General features: G+C 43.2%; 2 protein-coding genes across 3 annotated transcripts in view; one reads left to right on the forward strand and one right to left on the reverse strand.

Moving 5' to 3' along the window:
- The window catches only part of Ccdc146 (coiled-coil domain containing 146), a 145321-nt gene that overhangs the window by 47083 nt on the left and 82588 nt on the right, over nt 1-15650 (forward strand). The gene's annotated exons all lie outside the window — the stretch shown is intronic.
- The window catches only part of Fgl2 (fibrinogen like 2), a 72515-nt gene that overhangs the window by 2914 nt on the left and 53951 nt on the right, over nt 1-15650 (reverse strand). The window contains exon 1 of one of the 2 annotated variants that reach the window (XM_027393444.2): nt 1693-3394. The exons of the other annotated variant lie outside the window; for it this stretch is intronic. Coding sequence (XP_027249245.1) covers nt 1693-2287 — 595 coding nt within the window. The 5' untranslated portion in view covers nt 2288-3394. Of the gene's footprint in view, nt 1-1692; nt 3395-15650 lie in introns of those variants that run through there. 2 annotated transcript variants of the gene reach the window in all.

Raw genomic sequence — 15650 nt, forward strand, 5'->3', positions numbered from 1 at the left:
GCCAGCCTTGGGAGGTAGGTGTTACTACTGCCAGCTTGCTTATAAAGTCTGTTCTTCTCAAAGAAGTTTGGTGATTCTTCCCACTTGGAACAAGTGTTAAGAGCTAGGACATAAAGTCAAACCTGCCTGGAAGAGAGCTTGTTCTCACAACCATGGATTTCCTCTGTCCTAAACTGAGAGGAGACCAAGTCTCCTGGGCCACACTCTAGACACAATCAGCTAAGGTTATGGGATATGTTCCAAAAGAAGCGTCAGCTTCATTGCACAGCATTGCTCAGAATCCCACTCTCATTTTACCTATAAAGAGGTTCAAGTTTAAAAACAAAAAACCATGGTGTCCCAATAATATACCAGTATTATTCTGAATTTATTATTCAGAAAGGTATAGTCAGTTTGTTTTCTAGAAGAAGCATCAGGGTGATTGTGCTCAGTGTAAACAGTCAGCAGGGTTTTGTAGAGCTCAGAGACCAACTATTTGTTCCCAGTTAGTGTTTATAAAAATTTGAGTCAGATAAAATAAGTTATTTAAGATTCTTGTGAGGCTCTGATAACTCCCCCAATGGAAGGCCTCACCATTCAGGGGGAACAGAAAGGATATGTGATAGGTAGGGTTTTAGTTGGGAGGAGGTGGTAGGGGAGGACCGGAGGGAGAAGGGAACTGGGGTTGTCATGTAAAACAATCTTGTTTCTAATTCAAATAAAAAAATCTGGGAAAAAAGATTCTTGTGAGGTGCAAAAAAATTGTGTATTTAGAATTCATAATATTTTATGCCCTAAAACTTTTAGGAGAAAAGTAAATAATAGAATCTTTTTTGTATCATTTCAAGTCACAGTGCAGCGCCATATCTAATATACACCCTGTGATGTCACTTAAAACATCATTGTCTACCTGGCAACATGCAGGGTGAATTCCATCCAGGCTGCCAGGGTCACTAGTGACAGTGGTCCTTGACACACCATGACCTACTACCGCCAGGAGATTCCAAATGAAACGATCACACTATGTTCCATTAACCTCACAGTCAGGATGAGCACAGATCCTAGCATAGAGGTGGCCTTCTAGGGTGTGGCAACACCATCAGCAAGGGTCATGGAAAACAATGCTGCAGGCCTGGTAGGCAGCTCGTCTGTGGTCTTTAAAAACAGTATCAGTGTTACTGTTAAGTAATTGGGATGGTGAGGATGGACATGACACTAAGTCTCAAACCACAATGTCTTGCAAACACGGAGCAGCTTTTAGTCTATGTATAAAATCTCCCATTCTCACTGGGTGTTTGAGACTCAAGCACAGCAGATTGTTTTTGAAAGCCTTTCAAAGACCACCTGCTGCTGTGAGAAGTGGTCAGAAGCCATCCAAGACCCGATTTCCGAGGCCCAAGAACAGCCGGAAACTTTGCCATATCTATCCTGTGACGCTGAGCCCGGCTGCAGGCACTAACCCAGGAGGAATTGGCTTCTGATGGCGGGAGGGTGGGTCAGCCAGGGTGGATGCTCTAGAGACTACCTGCCAGCGTCTCCATCGGATACAGCTGATAGGATTTTTGTAATCAGATCCTTTACCACTTCTCATTTGGGAAAAATACTCGTTCCTCCTGCCATAACCAACAGGTGACACACTGATTAACTTACTCCCTCAGGTTAGCGTTTATGGCAGCCTCCAGGCACAAACGGCAAGAAGCTCATGGCACCTACCCGGCTGTGACTGGGTGGATTCTTGGCCGGGACACTTGGAGCATTTGCCGTCCAAACTGTTGACCACGAACGTTAGATTTGCCACTTTGTCGTCCACGTAGTGCTCCATGTTGTTCATGTTTACAAGGTGCAGCGTCTCCAGGCGCCCCTGCAGCCCCTGGAGCTCGTCCTTGGCATCCTTGAGCTCAGAGGACAGCTTGTTCACCTGACTCTCCAGTTCCTGGACTCGGTTGTCCCCGGCCGGCCCTGCTCCGTCCCCGCCTGGGTCTCCATGGTCGTCAGCCTGAAGCTTGCAGTCCTGGCAGGATTTCTTCAGACTGTCGACAGCTTCCTTGAGGGCCCGCACCTCTTTGAGCACCTGCTCCATGTTGCCGAGCTGCTGCGGGAGCTGGAGGGTCAGCGTGGGCAGGGTGAGCTGGAACCCGCACTGACTGCCCTCACACTTCCCTCTGCCCTCCAGCCTGGCGGGGCAGGCGGCCTGGGCGCTCGCATCCCGCAGCTCCTCGGTCAGGTTGTGCGCCTGCTCTGCTCCTGCTCCGCAGGCAGCCAGGACCGCCACCACCGAGCTCAGCCAGTACCAGCCGGGAAGCCTCATCCTGCAAGTGCTTGTGCCTGCCCCTGCCCGACGCAGCGCCAGCGCTTTAATACCTCCGAGCCTCCGCCTGACTCAGGCTTTCTGTGTTCCCAGAAAAGGGCGGGCGCGTTTGCATCACCAGTCACACAAGCCGCACACGCAGGGCAGGACAGGGACCTCAGCAAGTGCAGCCGGCCAAAGGCTGCCGCCTGTCCGTCCGTGCATCCTGCAGTCAAAACCACACACAACAGAATGCCTGCGGTGGGTGGTACTCATGCTATTCAAGATTCACCGTCTTGGTTTTTAATAAAGTACAAGGAAAGCCTTTTGTTTAAAACTTGCCTCCACCAGCCCGGAAAGAGTTTAAAAGTCTAAGTTTAGTCCATGAACTTGTTCCAACTGAATGTACTAAATGGAAAAGATTCCGTTTCCTCACTGGTTTGGGGCATCAAAGACCTCTTGCCCTCGAAGGCTAAACTTTCCGTAAATTCCTAAGCACTTTCGGTCGCTTCTAATCAGAACAAAGGGCAGCTCTTTAAATGGACTTTTTCTTTTCTTCTTTCATCTGCTTGTAAAGGGGACTACAACGGGACAAGGAAAATGATGCTGCGTTTCTCCTCTGACAGAACAGGATACACTAAAAACACTTGCAAGTGCATGTCAGTCTTGCATCACAGCCAGCTGCTGTCCAGTTCCTCCTCGTTCTGCTCCATAGCTGGGGACAGAAGACCCCCCCCTCCTTCAAATTTACTGTGCATATTGACCTGCCATAATATTTCTTTCTAAAAAAGATTTTATTACTTAAAAGTTATTCTGGCATCACTGACACAGATAAATCCAAATTCTGTATTTGCACTGGTTAAGGCCCTGTGCAACCTATCTCTTTATTTATTTAGACTGGGGCTCGTGTACCTCAGGTGGCTTTGAACTCTCTGATCTTCCTGCCTCTATCTCCTAAGTGCTGGGGTTACAGGTGTGCGCCATCGTATCCATTTCTCATTTATTTCTCTGGCCAGATTTCCTAAGACATTTTCTCTACAACCTCTTAATTCTAGCTAAACCGCCCTATTTTAATTCTCAAAGCATGGCAGGCTCACTCTCTGTCTGATTATGTTTACTTCTGAGTATTCAGAAGTCTGGGATCTGGACCTCCAAGCAGAGGCAATGGTCATTAGCTCTGCTGAGCCCCCAGTCCTGTTACAGAGCAGGAGGAATTTAGATACTCTTTTCCTCATCCAGAGGTAACGTGCACAGGGCAAATGTGGCATATGAAAAATCTGTCAAACACACCTCATGTCTCACTGAGTTCCAGCTTCTCCCAGCCTTCAATTTCTTCCCATTCCGTTCAAACCAATTTTATACCACAAGTTTAACTACCCCTAAAAATCTCATTTCAATTCACCCTCCTCACCCACTCAAGTCATTACACTCTCTTGTTGCAAGGGAGAAATAAATAAATGGATAATTTCAAGAGAAAGGACAACAGGTTAAAAATTGTAAAGTAGACCTGTATGGGATGAGATTCTGGCACAATATTAACCAGCTGGAGCACAAATCTGTGTTTATCAGTGAAGAACTTATTCTAATTATTGTATAGTCAGCACCGTACTAGAACATATATATAACATGCTTGCTAACACCTCATATTCTAATGATACTCTCCAAATACACAACACCCTCCTAAGTACTTGGGCTACACTAATAAATCAAAACAACAACAAAACAAACACCTTTCCTTTCTTAGAGACATTGAAGGTCTCTTATTTCTTCATGCCATCTCACAGTGTAGACTTAGGACTTTTTGATGAAATCCAAAACATTTCTAACTTTCTTTTTTTGGTGTTCTTTTTAAATAATTTATTATTTTACATTTCATTTTAAATTACAACCACAGTTCTCCTTTCCACCCCTCCTTCCACCCCCACCCCTGCCTCCCACCAGCCCACCCCCCAGTCCACTTCTCACAGGTAAGGGCTTTCATGAGGAGTCAACAAAATCTGGCACAATAGGTTAGGGCAGGGCCAGGCCCCTCTCCCATGCATTAAGGCTGTGTGCATCCCACCATAGGGAATGGGCTCCAACAAGCTAGCTTATGTGCCAGGATTATATCATGGTCTTACTGCCAGGAGCTCTTCTTATAGTCCAAGCTTCACAGCTGTCTCCCACACATAGGAGGGCCTAGTTCAGTCCCCTGGAGTCTCTAACACTGTCAGTCCAGAGTTCATGAGTTTCCATGAGATTGGTTCAGCTGTGTGACGAAAGCATAGCTTTTTGACTCTTGACATGGGCTCCTCATTCATTGGTTTGAATGAGAGATTCCTATCTGGGGGTAGCAGTTGACTCTTCAGTTCTCAACACACCATCTAGTCAAGGCCTAATGTCAAAGCTCTACCTAAAAGGCTTGTGTGCCTTTGGAAACAGGCTTCTGTCTGTCCAGGGGCCACTTAAAATTCTCTAAGTGAAAGTAGAAAGTTGCTTTATCAGGTAATTTTGGCACTAATATGTGATCTTCAGGATTCTCAACTTAAAAAAATAAATTGTGCCCAAATGGCTATGGTGTCATTCCCCTCTAATCTTCATACTTAGGAGGCTGAGGCAGGAAGATCATGAATTCAACGACAGCATGAGCTACACAGCCAGACTCTGTCTCAAAATACAGCACATCTTTAGTCAGTCCATGATGAAAAGCAGACAGTAAGCAGCCATCATGAGAATGAGGCTCAGTCCACCTCTGGAGTTTGTAACCCCTGCGGCAGAGTGCTGGGCCACAGCTGTGCCAGACCCTTTCCTAGGTGCTGTCCCCACTGTGACCATCTGCCCATGCAGTTAAGTACATGCAGGACTCAAGTAATGAACCAGTGGTTTTATGGTTTTGAGAAGGCAGAGCTGGAAATTGATCCCAGGTCTGATTCCAAAGTCTGTGTCCTTTCTCCTGTGCCTACAGAGAGAGTGACAAGCTGGGACCCTTAATGAGAACAGCCTGGGGCTGGTGTCAATGCTTAGATCAGTTGGAACAGCCTGGGGCTGGTGTCAATGCTTAGATCAGTTGGAAGCAGGCGAAGTTTTTGAACAAAGAAATAGATTCTTCCTCCTCTAGGATGTTTTAAGGCTTCTAAAAAAAAGTATAGAATAGCTACAGCCAAAGATCTGCTGTTACATAGCCTACAGGACATATACAGCCATCTGCTTGTTCATATTGCCTGACTCTCAGGTCAGAAGCTAACAGCACTGGAGTATTCCACAGGAGCCTTGAGATGTCCCTTAGCCAGTACTTATCACCACAAGGCCTTCTGATAAACTCTACCCCAAACCAAGGCACCTGGAGGATCTAGGAGATCCATGGGTTATGGCATCTCATTTTGTGGTCATCTAGTGAAATTTCTAGACTTAAAAAAGTTGATGTAACCAATGTTGAAGAAACAAGACATAGTTATGTCTTATACTGGAGATTAGTATTAGTTTCTTTTTATGTTCTTGAAAGAAGACAAACAATAAAATATAATAAAGAAATTAACAACAGCAAAGTGTGGAAGTGTGGCTTTTGGGCTCATCTTCATTTCCTGTTAGTTGTGGAACTAACTAAAGTCCTAAAGTCACCATAGGTGCTGGGTTAGTAAATGTTATGTTGAACCAGTGCCTTGAAGTTTAGGTTTCTCAAAGCCTGGTCCCATAATTTTTTCAACCATTCAAAATATAACCTGTTTTATTGTTTCTCTTTAAAGACACCTTACTAGGCATATGTTGTTGATGGACTCGTGACTATGAGAGCTATATAATCAACTCCTGAAAGAAACTTCCAGAAATCCACAGCAGACAATTCTTCAGCACAATTGTTAAGAGCATGGCATTAGCCAAAAAGAAGGCAGAGCATTGTCTGGAATACCTTGTTAGGCAACAAATAAATAAATAAATAAATGTGCTACTCTGTGTATGCCCCTAAGTGACCAGTAGATTTTAGGTGGATCCGAAATGTCAGTGTGCTTGGTCCTCAGATTGGTACCTCTGGGATGCTCCACAGCATCTTGAAGAGGTGGCCCTGGGTGAAGGTCTGCATGCAGGTGATTGAAGGCTTGCTGTTGAAGGGGATTGTGGGACCCAAGATTTTCACTTCCTCTCTCATTTCCAGCCATGAGGTGGATAGTTTTCTCCACCCTATGCTGCATCAGTGAAGGGACCGAAACCCCCAAATGACAATGATTATCTCATGGATTTATCATAGTTATGGAACACTAACACAGATTGCAAATAAATTTTATTTATTTATGTGTTATGAGTGTTATGTGTACCTGGTGCCATTGGAAACTAGAAGCTAAAATTATACAATGGAAAAAAGAAAGCATCTTCAAAAAATGTTGCTGGCATAACTGGATACTGGCATGTAGAAAACTGCTGATAGATCCATGTCTATCGCCATACACAAAACTTAAGTCCAAATGGATCAAAGACCTCAACATGAATTCAGCCACACTGAACCTCTTAGAAGAGAAAGTGGGAAGTACCCTTGAACAAATTGGTACAGGAGAGAGCTTCCTGAACATCACACCAGTAGCACAGACACTGAGATTGACAATTAATAAATGGGACCTCCTGAAACTGAGAAGCTTCTGTAAGGCAAAGGACACAGTCAACAAGACAAAACGGCAGCCCACAAAATGGGAAAAGATATTCACCAACCCCACATCTGACAGAGAGCTCATCTCCAAAATATACAATGAACTCAAGAAACTAGTCACCAAAACACCAAATAATCCAGTTAAAAAGGGGGTACAGAACTAAATAGACAATTCTCAATAGAGGAATCTAAAATGGCTAATAGACACATATGAAGTGTTCAACATCCTTAGGCATCAGGGAAATGCAAATCAAAACAACTCTGAGATACCATCTTACTCCTGTCAGAATGGCCAAAATCAAAAACACCAATGACAGTTCATGCTGGAGAGGATGTGGAGAAAGGGGAACACTCCTCCACTGCTGGTGGGAATGCCAACTTGTACAGCCACTTTGGAAATCAGTATGGTGACTCCTCAAGAAAATAGGAATCAGTCTACCACAAGATCCAGCAATTCCACTCTTAGGCATATACCCAAAAGAACACATTCATACAACAAGGACATCTGTTCAACTATGTTCATAGCAGCATTATTTGTAATAGCCAGAGCCTGGAAGCAACCTAGATGTCCCTCAACTTAAGAATGGATAGAGAAAATGTGGTATATTTACACAATGGAGTACCACTCAGTGGAAAAAAAACAATGGAATCTTGAAAGTTGCAGGCAAAAGAATGGAACTAGAATAAACTACCCTGAGTGAGGTAACCCAGTCACAAAAAGGCAAACATGGTATGGACCCACTTATATATGGATTTTAGACATAGAGTAAAGGATTACCAGCCTACAATCCACACCACCAGAGAAGCTAGGATACAAGGAGGACCCTTGGTATCCCAGAGAAGGGGAAAGGGACAAGATCTCTTGAGCAAATTGGGAGCATGGGGGAGGGGAGAGGGAGCTAGGAGAAAGAGAAGGGGAGAGGAGACATGAGAGAGCAGGAAGGTTGAGTCAGGGGAAGAATAGAGGAGAGCAAGAAAATAGATACCATAATAGAGGGAGTCATTATAGGTTTAAAGAGAAATCAGGCACTAGGGAAATCTATCAGAGATCTACAAGGATGACACCAACTAAAATCTAAGCAATAGTGGAGAGGCTACCTTAAATGCCCTTCTCTGATAATGAGATTGATGACTATATGCCATCCTAGAGCCTTCATCCAGTAGCTGATGGAAGCAGAAGCAGATACCCACACACAGCTAAATACTGAACTGAACTCCTGGAATCCAATTGTAGAGGAGGAGGCCTTGAAGGTGTCAAGGCCAGGCTGGTGAAACCCACAGAAACAGCTGACCTGAACAAGGGGGAGCATATGGACCCCAGACTGCTGTCTGGGAGTCCAGCACGGAACTGATCCAGACCCCTGAAAGTGGATGTCAACGAGGCCTCAGCACTCTATGGGGCCCCTGTTAGTGGATCAGTATTTATCCCTAGTACACAAATGGACTTTGGGAGCCCCTTCCACGCAGAGGGATACTGTCTCAGCCGAGATACACAGGGAGGGCCTAGGCTCTGCTCCAAATGATATGACAGACTTTGAAGATCCCTCATGGAAAGCCTCACCCTCCCTGGGGAGCAGAAAGGGGATGAGATAGGGGGGTTAGAGGGGGCAGGGAAGGAGGGGAGGGAGAGAGAACTAGGATTGACATGTAAAACAAGCTTGTTTCTATTTTAAATTTTAAAAAATGAAAATAAAAAGTAAAATACATGCCTTTAAATTTTTTGAAAAGTTCTTTACATTTTAAGCTGAGGTGATTAAATTGAGTTCACCTGTTTTATCATTGCATTTCTTAGAAGTTGGTTTTGCCTACATTTGGCAATTTAAATAATATATTAATATGAATTTATAAACTATGTAATATATGGGTATATTATATGATATATATGTATATATATATATTATATGTGGTGTGTTATATAATCTCTGTAATACCAATTGTAGAATTTAGCTTAAAACATTATTTCAGTTTCTTAGTTCATTGCTTAGGTAGGGAAAAATAAAAATACTGAACTAATTCTGTGCTCGTGACTAATTTGTGCAACCTACATGCCTTTTTAAGGCCTGTCCTTATACTCTTAGAAATTCACTTTTTAAAGACTCCAAAATTTATCTTCTGAAATATACATCAGCTTGTAAACCTTTAGTAAATTGAAAAGGTCATGTCCACTGTTGCTGATAGCTAAGAAAATATCTAAAGTGGAGTAAATCATGTACTTCTAATAATTACTGTTGGAACACATTGATAGTGCCTCACCTAAGTCCTTCACTGGAAATATTTTGAATGTTTCTTAGTGTAGCATTCTGAGGCAAAGCATTGTCTTACTAGGTTTCTGTTTTGATGTTATCTGTAACTGGGGCTATTTCCTGTTACTTACGGTGGCAGAGAGAAGTCACTGGTGATTGTTATCAGAAGCTGTAAAGCAACCTAGCTCTTCTCACCCTTAGCCTAGCCTCTGTGGCTAGCCACTGGCTCTTTGCTCCTCTATTTAACACAGCATTATTTTGGTCATGTTTGCACGCCTAAGGGAGTTCATTTTGATAGTTGATACAAGTCAACTGCAATAGTGGCTATTGCATACAAAAAGATGACAGTGGAGACACAAGCTTTATTAGTCACACATAATTTTAAAGTAAATATTCAACTTGTAACCATGATCATCTCAAAAGATACCAAGCTATGAGAATGAGAAGCATTGGAACTATAGTCAGTGAGCCTGGGTAAGGAGCCTTCTGCTGACCCTTATATCTTCTGGCAGCTACGGCATGATCTTGTCATTAGGGATCTAGGCTGTCCTTTACAGGCACAGCATCTTGTGGTTCTGAATGTTGGACCAGTCATTGCTTTCAATAGACATGATAGAGGCCTGTGGATTTCCACCTAGTCATCCATCCCTAGCACTTCAACAGGCTCTGTGCTAATCTTGGAGATAATAAGGACTTACAAAAACAATAGAAACCAAACAAAACCAGATCCATTGCTGACTTCATGGGGTAGGGGCTTCAAGTTGGGAGCAATGATTTTCAAGCCTGAGTCAACCTTGGGCAAAAGCTATTTGGCCTCTACGTGGGGTTCACTGAAGCATACCTCCCCTGAATGCCTGACCCCATCCGCTGTGTCACTGAGTTGTTCCACTTTTAAAATCATTACTGTGTATTAATTTTGTGTATGTGTGTGTGAGACTGTGTGTTAGTGATGTGTGAATGCAGGTGCTCTTGGAATCCGGCAGATGCCATCAGACCCTCTGGGCCTGGAGTTACAGGTACTTGTGAGCCACCTGGTGTGGGTGCTGGGAACTGAACTCAGGTCCTCTGCAAGAGTGGTGTATGCTCTTACCCACCGTGCCAGCCCAGTTATTTTTGTTATTGCTGTTTGCTTTGCTTTGCTTTGCTTTGCTTTGCTTATGACAGGGTCATTCTATGTAGAACATGCTAGCCGTGAACTCACAGAGATCTACCTACCTTGACCTCCCGGGGATTAAAGGTTTTGACTTTTTTATTTTTCTGCTTTCCATGAAATGGAAAATTTTAGAATCATTTTCTGTAAGTTAGAACATAAGCAGGTGTTTATAGCCGCCCCTCGATCAGACTGGCATTGCCTGCGCAGAAGGGAGCCCCGGCCACTCCTTCACCAGTCTCACCCAGCCATCCAAAGCCCTCAGTCTCAAAGCAAAAGGACGTTCTTTAGAGGGAAACTTTAGAATGAGAGTGTTCTTAAAAGAGCGCCACTTCCCCCACACAAGTATCATGTTACAGGTCTAGCAATGAATAAGCATAGGGCTTAAACGCATCAAGGAAAAGAGTCTGCAGAAAACACAGGACAAAGGTACAGTTTTAGCCGGGTGGTGGTAGTGCACACCTTTACTCCCAGTGCTTAGGATGCAAGGGCAGGTGGATCTCTGTGAGTTTGAGGTCAGCCTGGTTTACAGAGAGAGAGGTCCAGGACAGCCAGAGCAACATAGTGAGATCCTGTCTCAAAAAAAAAAAAAAAAAAAAAAAAAAAATTACAGTTTTATGGACACCGAGTTTCTTGGCTTGGGCTATGTTTTATCTTTTCATCTCTCCTGCTTTTCCTTTCGTTCTCACCTCTTTGGGTCTTTGCTTCTGCCTTAGGTAAAAGTAAAGAGAAACAGTTGCCTTTAGCAAGTAAAAGGCATGTGTGTAGGTAGTGTATGTGGGTTCCCTCCTTTTGCCTAGCCTGGCAGGCCACATAAGTTGCTCCTCTGTCCACAAATAGCCAGCATGTGATGTTCATTATGTGGTCTGTATTTTCTATTTTTCCCTCCCATTCCCACCCAAACACAGCAGACAAAGACACGGTGGAATGGAATGAAGCTGATCCCAAAGAGATGAAGCGATGAGATAAAGCCCACAGGGAAACAGAAGCAAGAGGCACAGTGGAATGAAAGTGAGAGTGAATGGGGGAGCTGTACTAGTTTATTAATTTTGTTTAATGTGAACCTTTTCAGAACGTGCAAGGAGTCAACAGGATTAGGAGAAATGACAATAATCAGCCTTGGGGCTTCACATGTAAGCGTTCTCTCCATTGTGATGGTGGCAAGTCTTGGTAATAGCTGCTTTGGCTTATGTGAAAATGCCATTGACAAAGTTAAATAAACTAGGGTATCCAGGTTCCAAATAGCTCAGCTTTACAAACGGCACATTTTTAGCCAACAGACACAGTCCCCAAATGCTGGAAGGAATACTGCTGTGAAACTGTTTGCTATCATAACAATACATTGGAATTCTTGGGCTTTCTGTTCTTTAAAGTGCTGTTAGTGTAGAAAATTGCAAAAATAGCGTTGTCAGGTAGGAGCAGAATAAAATAAAGTAAAAAGGAACATAAAGTAGAACATAAAGTAACATAAAGCCTGTAGAGTTTATTCGACAACCTGAACTATTACACAGCTCTTTTAAGCCGCCTGCTAACAGCTCCTAAAGCCTCGGGACTTGCTGCTCCACAGAGCAGCATCAGCTCTTCACAGCTGATGGGAATGCCAGACTGACTGAGGCTGCAAGCCTGTCCTGAGTTTTATACTATTTCGTTCAGATTGTGCCTCTAATGTTAGTATAAAACTTCTACAAAACAGTTTCCTCACATCTGATTTAAGTGCAGTGCCTCTGAGATTCTAGAGTGTGATACAATTCCCTTACGTCTTTCAAAAATAATTGAGAGTTCCTAAATGTGCTAGTCATATACTTCCTGGATGGGAGGTTTGGTTCCACCAGTCTGTACAAATTGTCCAAACTATTTTCCCATCTGTCTTTCCTTACATTAGAACATTTTCGTACAATATATTCTGATATTTTCCCTTCCCTCAACTCCTCCAAGACCCTCGATATCTCTCTACCTACCCAACTTCCTCTCTCAAAAGAGAAACAAAAAACAAAAAACAAAACAAAAAAAACTAGTAAATAAAAAATAACAAATAATACACAAAGTACACAAAAATCACAGGGTCCGTTATGTGTTGGCCAGCAACTCGTGGACAAAGGGACTGTCTTCAGTGGGTCACATGCAGTACACTCCACTGGAGAACACCGATGCTCCCTCTCCCAGCAGGCATCAGTTGCAAAGAGCTTCCTGGTGAGAGTGGGACTCTGTATCCACTCCCCCTCTCAGTGCTGGGGTTTTGTCTAGTTTGAGCCTGCACAGGCCTCGTATGTGCTGTCATAGTCTCTGGGTTGTGCGTACCAGTCCTGTTGTGTCTGGAAGACTCTGCTTCCTCCGAGTCATCCTTTGGTTTTGATAACCTTTGCCCTCCTGTTGTATCTAGATCCCTGAGTCTGGCTGGGGGCAAGGACTGACAGAAAATCCCATTTAGAGCTGAGTGCTCCAATGTCTCTCACTCTCTTCATATTGTCCAGTGTGGGTCTCCATGCTAATGACATCTACTGCAAGAGGTTTCTCTAACGGGGGCTGAGCAATGCACTTATCACTGGGAGTCATGTTATTGCTATGTTCATTTAGCAGAATCATAGGTGATTTTCCCCTAGGGCCCATGACCTACACAATCAGAGGTTCGAGGTCACTTCAGCAGTGTCGTGTGTGGTTTCTAACTCATGGACTGAGCCTTGAATCCAATCAAAAATTGATTCCTTCCACCACATGGGGTCCCAGTCATGCATGGTGCTTAGTGTCTTTACCAGCTGAGCCATTTGGCTGGCCTCTTGCACATTCTATATAAAAAAAAAAAGCAGAAAACATAATAATGCTAGCAAGTATGAGGCCCTAGTTCAATTCTCAGTACTGCAAAAGGAGAAGTGTTGGGGGGGGGGATGTAGAGGAGAGGGATCTATGGGGAGACAGTCAAGAACTTACTACTTTCTTTGTTCTGGTAAAAACATACCATTGTAATGACTGTTGGTATATAATACCTAAGGCCCATTGAGTCCATCCATGCTGCTTCCCTTCCATTACACAACTCATCTCCAGGCCTCCTCTGCATCCCAACTGAAGCTCCATATCTAGATAGTTTCCTAATCTTCATTCTCCCCAGCATCAGAGAGCCATGACTCTTACATAATTGCAGTTGTACAACATTCCCATTTGTGTCTGGCTTACTTCATTTAACACAATGCCTTCATATTCTATCCATGCTATTGGTTGGTATCAGAGTTTTGTTATTTGTGAAAGCTGAATTATGCTACATCGTGTCTCTCAAAGTTTTGTTTAGATTCTTTTAAAAGTACTTTTTTGTTAGTATTTGCACACACTTATATGTGAGCACTGGATATTAATCAACACGGGGTAATTAACATATCCATCTCCTTAATTTTTCATTGTTTTGCAATGAATACATTCAGAACCTTCTTTTACAGCTAGGTATGGTGCTGATGCCTGGAACAGCAGTGCTCAAGAGGCAGAAGTATGGGGGTCCTGAGCTTTTGACCACCCTGAGCTACAGAGGGAGGACGAGAGGGAGCCTTTAGTTAAGTTGTACAATGCATTGTCATTAATTATATTCACCCAGCTTACAGGTTCTTTTTCTAGGTAATATAGTGATCCCATGTTTGATGTAAAAAACAAAAAACAAACCTATCATACTACCACACTGTTTCCACGATGCATGGCTAGTATTTGTGTGTAAATGGGTATGGACGGTTGGGAGTGTACTTGCCTGTGGATGGGTATGGATGGGTGGGTGTGTACATGTGTGTGGAGGCCAGAGGTTGATAGCACATGTTCTTCACATCCTTTGAGACAGTTTCTCACTAAACCCAGAGTTCACCATTTAGCTAGACTGAATTTTATCTGGGTGATAAGGAACTTATCTCAGGTCCTAATATTTTCTCAAAAGGTGCTTTACCAACCCAGCCATCCCAGCCCCATGGCGGTGTCATTTTATAGTCCAGTGACAAGGGGTGCAGCCTCTCCACATCCTCACTGACCTCCTCCTGATGGTCAGGGCTATTTCACTGTGCTGCTGAATGAGTTCCCAGATGATTAGCGATGCACGGCCTTTTCCTGTTTGTTAGACAGACAGACAGACAGACAGACAGACAGACAGACAGACAGACACACACACACACACACACACACACACACACACACACATGCACACAGATAGATAATCATTCCTTTTATTGTTGGGTGTTAAATTTGCTTTTATCATCTTACAATATTTTAATAAATATTTATAAATATAAGTAACACATAAGTGTATTCTATATATTCACATGCATATTTTTATACTTGTGGGTATAATTTTATATGCAAACATTCATTCATATTATGTTGGTCTCATAAAAATTAGAATATCTTTTAATGGTTTTCACTATTTGAAACCTCCAAAGCATAAAAATAGGATTAGATCAGTACCCAAGAAACTACCACTGAAACTGGAAAGGGCGATACCTCCAGCTCCCAAAGTGCCCTCGTGTCTCCTCAGGTGCCACGACCTGCTTTTAAAAATTGTACTTCATTCATATTCGTTGCCTCAGAAATAACTTTTTATTTTTAATTGGTCTCCTTCTAGCTCCCAAATCTGCCTTCTACATCCATGTCATATATGCAGCTATGCCACATATATGTTAGATAGAAATACTAAATTTAGAATCTATATAGGGGAGAAAACATATTTGTCTTTGGGTCTCACTGAGCATGATTCTTGCAAGTGACATAATTTCATGTTCTCCACAGTTAAAGAAAACTCCACTGTGACATGTAGGCTCCACATGTCTTTTTCCTTTCGTCTGTTGATGGACATCTAAGCTGTTTGCATATCCTGGTTACTGTGGCTAGCCATAAAATAATAAAAATGGCTATGCCGGTCTCTGTAGTATTCTGCCCTTGACCCCACCAGGTGTTTAGTGAAGAATGGTGCAGCTGGGCCATGTGGTCCTCCAGTTTTCATTGCTGGGGAGGCTCCAACAGCAACTACCTCAGTGGCCTCACCAGGTTCCCTTCCCATCAGCAGTGGTCTTTCTTTCATCCCCCAGGGTTTGTTGTCACATTGAATGAATGTCCCTGTCCCCTCTTCTTTGAGTTCTTTCCAATGTCTAGATGGTAATTCCTTGTCAGATGCATTGTTGACAAAGATTTTGTCTCTTTCTGTGTCTTCACTCTGGGAATTGTTTCCTTTGCTGTGAAGAAGCCTTTTAATTTCAGACAATACATTTGCTAAGACCTGCAATTATTTCCTGAGCTACTGGAGCGCTCTCTCTCTCTCTCTCTCTCTCTCTCTCTCTCTCTCTCTCTCTCTCTCTCTCTGTCTCTCTCTGTCTCTCTCTCTCTCTCTCATTTCCAGGTTTCAGGTCTTATACTGTACCACTG

This window comes from Cricetulus griseus (genome assembly GCF_003668045.3).
Source record: "Cricetulus griseus strain 17A/GY chromosome 1 unlocalized genomic scaffold, alternate assembly CriGri-PICRH-1.0 chr1_0, whole genome shotgun sequence".
Classification (NCBI taxonomy): Eukaryota; Metazoa; Chordata; class Mammalia; order Rodentia; family Cricetidae; genus Cricetulus; species Cricetulus griseus.